At 34.1% G+C, this 8,212-nt stretch overlaps 1 protein-coding gene across 3 annotated transcripts in view; it reads right to left on the bottom strand.

The window, feature by feature from the left end:
• Positions 1 to 5,069: 5,069 nt before the first annotated feature.
• The window catches only part of LOC150099961 (peroxisomal ATPase PEX1-like), a 324,099-nt gene continuing 320,956 nt past the window's right edge, over positions 5,070 to 8,212 (bottom strand). For 2 of the 3 annotated variants that reach the window (XM_090402786.1, XM_090402789.1), the window contains one exon: positions 5,070 to 5,376. In XM_090402786.1, the coding sequence (XP_090258912.1) occupies positions 5,295 to 5,376 (82 nt within the window). In that variant the 3' untranslated portion in view covers positions 5,070 to 5,294. The remainder of the gene's footprint in view (positions 5,377 to 8,212) is intronic. The other variant, XM_090402787.1, reaches the window with a different exon arrangement.

The raw sequence follows: 8,212 nt of genomic DNA, 5'->3' as shown, positions 1-8,212 counted from the left end.
TTTTGCTAATATGTTTAATTAGATATTTGAAATTTTTTTATGTATTGGGTGTTATTTTAGAAATCACGCTCTAAATTGGCCATAGGCCAGATATCATCTTGGTTATCCAAAACTGGATCTTTGTTTCCTTATATCCATGGATCCTCGTTAATATATTTGTTTTATAATTGTCTTTTTCTTACTTCACTCACTCTTCTGTATTCTGTTTCATCTTCTACTACTAAAACATTTTGTGATGTGTTCCTCTTTATTTCTTTAATTTCATCATATATGAAAATCTGTTTTTCCTAGATTTTCATTTGTTGCTTCTTTTATTTAATGTAAATCCAACCCACAAAAGGTTATAAACCTATTATGCAGCCAGTACTTCAGATGAGTTAAGGATTAGGTGATCTGGTTCTCCTCCTTCAAGACCCAACATGGCACCTTTTCTCATCCTATTTTTCAGACTGGCAGTTGGCACTGTTTTTATTTTAAACATTTTTTGCAACTTTGTTATGCATTTATATGCCAGCCTGGTTAGCCTAGCAGATAGCATACCTCCATCTCCTTTGGATTTGAAGCCCAGTAACATGGGAATAGTAGTAGATGATTTATGATAGCTGGTGTGATCTCACACCAGACATCATAAATCATCTACCCTGCTTATTAGAGACCTAAAGTAGTTAACAGAGTACTGTTTTTTTTTCTCTAGAGTAGTGATCATGGAATTATATAATCCTTAGCCTACATAGGCTCACAGCCTTTCATGGGCTAGATTTACATTAAAAAAAAAATATAATAATAATTCATCTCTCTCACTTTTTTTTTGATGTGAAGCCCATCCCCATGAAAGGTTAAAACCTATTTATACAAGTGCTGTGAGTAAGCTGAAGATCATATAATCCAGCTATAGAAAGCAAAACAGAATTTTTTTCAAACTTCCAATAAGCAGAGTGGTGGTCTCCCACTGCACAAAAATTCACCTCCTGCCTAAAGACCTTCACAACAAATATCCATTCTTAGGATTCAAACTCACTGCGTACTGGTTGGAAGGCAAAAGTACTGTCTACTCCATGAGTGGACAGAAGGTTATATACTCCAGAAATCCAGCTCTAGAAACCAAACTGGAACTTTTTCAAGCTTCTAATAAGCAGAGTGGAGGTCTCGCACTGGGCAAAAATTCATCTACCACTTAAAGGCCTTCACAAACATCTGTGCTTGCAGTAGGATTTGAACCACTGCCTACTAGTTGGAGAGTAGAAGCACTATTCACTCAGTCTCAGATTGACAAATTTCATACTTTATGCTTCATTAATTGTGGCCATAAAGTGGTAAAATCTTAAATTATCTTATATAGCCTCTGTACAGCTAACACTAAAAGTTTTTTTTTTCATATAAAATAATATACGTATAATTCCTATCTTTCCTGAACAGTTTATGGAATGATGGGATACATGCCCTTTGAGTGGAAACCTTCACAACAAATATCCATGTTATTGCGGTAAATATACCACAACAAATATTGTGGGATTCAAACTCACTTCGTGGAAGGCAGAAGTACTGTTCCATTTCTTTCAGAAATTTCAGTTCTCATCATGATGTGAGGAATCTCTATATGGACATTTCAATTGAAGGTTAGTTTCATATGTAGGTAACAGGATTTTTTTTTCTCACAAACAGGTAAACTAGAAAATACCGTATAGGGTGATAATGTGGATTGTGTGATCTTGAATAGGGTAGGATGGCCTCCCATCATGAGTCCTGGTACTTTTATAGAGGTGTCATGTCATAATAATATTCTTCTGGCTAACCCAAGAATTCATTACACTAAAAACACTTTCCTGGCTGTACCAGAAATTTCTGTCATGATTAGCATAATATTTAAAAGTGTTTTGTGTGACAAAGCAAGGAGAACTTATGATGAAGACATTTTTAACACCTACTGTGAAACAAAAAACAACTCTAAGAACTTTAAAATATGTTGCAGGCACATTATGTTCCTGGTACAGAATTTTTTAAAAGGTAATTATTAGATAAATATCTCTAGATAAATTTTGGCACATTTAAGCATGGGTTCACTTTTTCTTCTGTTCGTTTTTTCAGTCATTATTGTAGTCTACCCCAGCACACACACACACGTTTTATAATTCATACAATTCAATATAACTCTTCTCTTCCCTCTGGAGCATATGACTGCACTATTTATTATAAAGTTCTGTTTTCATGTTTTTTTATTATTATTGCTGCTGTATTCACACAACTGAAGCACATGCTGAACATGATGTCATTTAAACAACAATCTGACTGGTGATACAGCACAATTCAGATTCTATCCAAGAATTCATATTTTACTAATCAGAAAATACAGACTCTTCAAAGTAACGCCACTTTTGTAAATCACATGTGGTTAATTCTTTGATGTTTAATTCTTGTAAATAGTCAGATAGCGTCTTTGAAATTGCACCAAGTGCATTGATAACAACTGACATGAACTTTGGTGTGTTTAAGCCACAGATGGCCTACTTTGATGGCCAGATCTTGATATTTTGTAATTTTTTCCAGTTCTTTGTTGTTAATGTTGTTATCACTGGATGATGTGAAATCAATAATCCAAACTTGTTGATGTTGAATAATTTTGATGTCAGACCTACTGTATTCCAAAGGCCAATCAGTTTGTATTCTAAAGTCCCAGAGAATTTTTGCTGGTTTGTTTTCCAATGCAGTCTCTATTTTATGCTGCCACCAGTAATCACAAGTAAGAAAACCATATTTTTTGCATATGTGCCAATGAATTATTTTTGCCATTTCCTCATGGTGGTATTTGTAATCAGTTTAGTTTATCTTGCTGCAGGCACTGATCAAATGTTCTACAGTTTCATCTTTCTGATTGCATAATCTGCATTTACTGATGTCCTCAATTTTTGCTTTGACTGCATTAGTTTGTAATGCCTGTTCTGGAGCTGCTGGAATGAATTCTGTTTCTTTTCTAATATATTGAAGCCATCAACATCTTGCTCATGTAAATTTTTTTTTTTTCTGGTGTCTCACAAAAATTGGTCATGCAAGAGTTTATTTTTCCAGTGCAAACATTTATTTATTTTTGTAATTGAATTTATTTCTTATTGCTTTTAGAAAGTCATCTTGTGAAATGGCTTGGAGCAATCTGCTCAAGAACAGGTATTACAAACTAATGCAGGTGGATGGGTCTGCATGTGACAGTTTGTGTCACATGCAGACTCATTCACCTGTATCTTAGTAGATACAGCAGGTCAACATCACTTTGTGGATGTAATGCACGATGTATAGTAATTAATTTTTAAGTTTTATTATTTCTGTAATCACTCTACTTTTAAATCCTCCTGTATTGTAATATCATATTTAATTCTACTTCGTTACAAGTTATTCCGCTTATATTTTAAGCTTGCAATATTCATTTTTTTTTTTGTTTGACTATTTCATTTCACTTTCCAAAGATTCCATCTGATTGTTCCTTTTAAGCTACAAAAAGCAAGGTAAAATTCCTTCTGGACTCACCTTCTTCCAAGTATAAACTGACACAAGAAATTTTAGCCTCCATAGTCCTCTTTTGTGACAAAATTTCGTACCACAGAAAGGCAAGATTTAAAGGTAATTAATGGGAGGCTATATTTTACACTTCATTACAGTTCCAAGCTAAAGCCAAATTTAACTTTAAAAAACAAAAGTTTCTAGGATTAGTCGCTTAACACAATCCTGTCTTTTATCTATGTGGAACAGATAAGTTCACCTTCTTTAAACCAAAGAAAAATCTATCCTGTACACATTATTTTCTCTCTTGTAATAAAAAATAAAAACTAATATTCCAAGAAAATATCTAAGAATTACCTATTTTCTTGGAATATTAACCTAGTCCTTTTTAAAGACACTCTGGTTAGCATGGTAGTCATACGCTGGCCAATGATTACTATTGTTATTGGGTAACCTCCATAGAGTCAACAGAGTCATCATGGGTGGCCCATTCAACCAGCAACATGTCTATCATAATGAGCTTTGAAGTTATTTACACTACTTACTTTCATCCTCTGTGGCTTGTACACCAACTTATCATGTGATAATCTATCAAATGCTTTTGCAAAGTCCAAGAATATCACTATATATGATTCTCCCTTATCTAACACGTTCATTACCTTATCATAAAACATGACCTGCCCTTCACAAACCCATGCTGACCATCAATAGAGAATCTTATGTTCATCAACCTAATCCTGCATTCTATTTCTAAACAATTTTTCTAACATTTTGATAAAAACTTCAGATATACGGACCGGTCTATAACTGGAAACTTCTGTTTTCTAACCATGCTTGTGGAGATATTATTTTGCCTTCTTTCCACACCTTAAGAACCTTGCCCACTGCAAGACTCTCATTAAATAACCAGGACAGGGGCATGGCTAACTCTTTTGCACATTCTTTAAAAATACGTGGTGATATGTCATCTATTCCCACAGCTTTATTAACATCTAACCCTAGCAACACTTGATACACCTCCGATTCTTTCACCTTTAATTCTGCTAATTCTTGCCTCCCTTCTACATGTTGCACAGCATCATTCACACCATTATGATATGTTCATTAAATAATTCCAAATGATATAGCACCTAATTCAATGAGACTTCACCTCCACTGAATCAAATAATGCTATCCCTGTGATTTACTTACAATAAATCTAACATTAAATCGTTTGGCATTTCTGAGTGGATTGGATAATATATTTTTTATCAATTTTTTAAGTGAATACTATTTACAAAAGGCTGTGGAGTGGCTAAGGGTTAGATAATTAGGAAATCCCCACTCTAGAGACCAAACATGCAACTTTTTCAAGCTGCTTTTGGCCTTCCGATACATGGTGGTGATCTTAATTATTAGCGAGCGCAGATACTATTCACTTGGCACCAGGCTGGCTAAGTGCAACAGATGATGTCAATTGATTCCTTGAAAAATATCCAATATGGCCTTCTACTTCTCTTTATCTGACTTGAGATTAACAGCATATAAGGGTGGATATGGGTTAGTATGAATCAGATACAATAAGAATTTTCTGGGCAAATATTAAAAATTAGAATTTTATAAAGTTTTAAATCCAACTTTCTATAAAAGTTCAAAGTCTTCAAAAATATACACACATTATTTACAAATATAAACAAAATATTTCCAGCAAGTCTGGAGTAACTGCAATTTACATGAGAAAATACAGAAATTACAAAAATGAGAAATTAGTTTGGAGAAAAAAATATTTTCTTAGGCATCTGCCTGTCTCTTTCTGTGTTTTTCTTTCAAGCTAGTGTTACACGTTTGTTTCCTGTTGCTTGTGGATTTAAAAAGTCAATACCACGACTGTTCACAAAAGACCTGTAGCTATACAGAAAGAAAAAAAAATTATACAGTCAACCCCTAGGAAACTACTTATTAAAGAAAATTATTTGAAGTTGGTTTATTACTAAAACATTTTTTCAAGAAAGAACAGTTACTTTAAAGAAAAGTTTAATTCCTATATGAGAGAGAGAATAATAACTGCAAAACATGTTTATTACTCAGTATCACCATGGCACCTCTATTGCTTACTACTATATGTAGTCATTAAGTAGGATCACGCTTAGAGCACAGTAAAAATTATTTATTGAACAAATATTTTGTCTTACATATTGTCAGACATCATCAGTTTAAGTGAAGAGCAATAGTGGTAGACTTAAACAAAGAAACACTACAGAGCCATGTATTACATTAGAATCCTTCTATACATGCAGTCGATTTTAATTAAGTATGAGGGACGTCCAGAAAGTAAGTTCCGTTTTTAAATATTTTCACTGCTGCGATTGCAATGGTGCACATGCATGCTGAGTTTGTTGATTATTTAGCAAGGTGTTGGTGCCATTTTCAGACATTCTCGCAGTGCGTACGCTTCTTGGTGTGTGTTTATAAAGAAAATCAAATTATCGGAAATTGTGTGCATGCTAGATATTGAAGTTGCTAACAGAACAACACAAAGTGAATCAGCTGGGCAGTGCGTTGGAATTCTTGACATGCTACCATGAGGATGACGATGCATTCCTGAGCAGACTTGTCACTGGGGACGAGACCAGTTAAGACGAAATTGAAGATAACGATTTCCACTCAGAAAATCACGTACACTGTGTTTTAGGACAGACAAGGAATTTTGCTGGTACACTTCTTAGGTCAAGGCTCCATAATCAACGCAAGGATGTACTGCCAAACCCTTAAGAAACTGCATCGTGCAATCCAGAATAAATGACGTGGCATGCTTACTAGGGGTGTTGTTTTGATTCATTATTCCGGCGTAACACAACTTCTCGCCACCTTCGGCTGGGAACAATTCCATCATCCCCCATATCATCCTGATCTCGTGCGCCAAGCGTTCAAATATCTGAAATCTTTCCTTGATGGCCGGCGGTCTGAAGACAACGACAAGGTCAAAGAAGCAGTCAATATGTTGTTTGCGTCACAGGCAGCAACCTTCTACGATAAAGGTATACAACTCTTGGTGCCCCATCATGATAAGTGCCTGAACAATGGCAGAAATTATGTAGAAAAGTAGTGAAAGATGTCTACTTCTACTTTAATTTCCAATAAAGGTTTTTTCGTAAAAATAAATAATTTATTTAAATAATTTTTACTGCAGTATATGCCATCTCACAATTATGGAAACTCCACAGCACAGAAGAGCAATTTATTACTAGGAAAGCTAAAACTGAAATAGGGTAAGCTATATGCTAGAATCTCAGTTTTAAGGAAATGCAGATGCACTAAACTAATACCAACCTTTGCTGAGACCTTTAATTATCAGGTGCTCATAAAATTTATCTTAAAGCCAGCTATTTTATGAACTAATTTATGAGTTTCAAAAGGAAAAAAAAAAAGAATTAGCCTTAAAATATAAAAGCATCAGAGCTTATAGCTAATCTATCAAGTCCATTAAATTCTAACTTACTAAATATCATTATCAATATCTCAAAAAATGCAGGCACTAGAGCTTTTGAAAAAAAGTGTTATAAACGTTTATTGGAAATATTCAATCTTACTGAAATGATCACAAAAAATACCACTAACCCATGAAATGCTGATTGATCGGTCACTCCCCATTATAGAAGATGAACTAATCACAAGTTTACATTCTCTCAAATGAATTCCCTATCTAGACTTTATATATAACATTGTAAAGAACATCAATCATCTTTAGACTTCATTTTGAAATCACAAAGTTATTTATGATGCGCAGCCACTGAAATGAATATTTCACTTTGAAATGAAATGAAAGCTCTGATGTCCTTAAAATGCAGTAATAACATAGTTATAACAAAAGCTGACAAAAGAAATATCACTGTAGTTCTGGAATGAAATTACTCTTTTGGGAAAAGAATACATACTCTAATTAGTAGGGATTCTACCAGAAGTCAACATAATAAACTCAACAAGATAAGACCACCCTTAAAAAGATGGAATTGAGTCTGGAACAGGCCACTTGGCCTATAAGCCTGGAAAGGAAGAAGAAGAAGATATTGAATAAAGTGTGAATCCACTGATTAAGAAACTATTAAAAACCTCAGAATTTACCATGCAAGGCTTCCTAGAATATCACTATATTCATAATGCATCTGTTCACTACCCATCTTAAAGTGCAGTACTGTAAAATCCTTAGTGTTTAGAGGATACAAAATTTGTTTCTGCAAAGGATTACTCCAACAAGAAGTGGAAACTATCTTTTTACTAAATTATTACAGCCAAAGAATAACACAAAAAAATAATTAATAGCCCCCCCCCCCCATAAGGCAGTATCCAAGAGAAGAAGCCTACAGCGCTTCTATACCTTATATTAAGGGTGTGTTTTTAAATGGGTAACAAAGATTATGAAAAATACAAAAGCCCATCAACCAAATTCACAATCTCTTAACTTCTCCAAAGGACCTTCACCAATGATGCCACCTAGTGTTTACCAAGTTCCATGTTAGTGCAACTTGTCTCATTACATACAACCACGAAGATTAGTTAAAAAAAAACATATTTCTAAACATCAAGACTATTATACTGACTTATCAAAGCTCATAAATCTGGCCTGGCAAAAAACATAATTTAAACTATTAGCTATGGAATCTGGGATAATACCAAACTTTTGCACACAGATCTACGTATAACACAAAAGTTCATTCAAGGAAAGTGCTGAAGCCATACTTCATCA

Source organism: Typopeltis vanoorti, chromosome 13 (genome assembly GCF_054136105.1).
Source record: "Typopeltis vanoorti isolate ZY-2024b chromosome 13, IOZ_Tvanoo_1.0, whole genome shotgun sequence".
Taxonomy (NCBI): Eukaryota; Metazoa; Arthropoda; class Arachnida; order Uropygi; family Thelyphonidae; genus Typopeltis; species Typopeltis vanoorti.
This window is presented reverse-complemented; position numbering and strand designations above follow the sequence as displayed.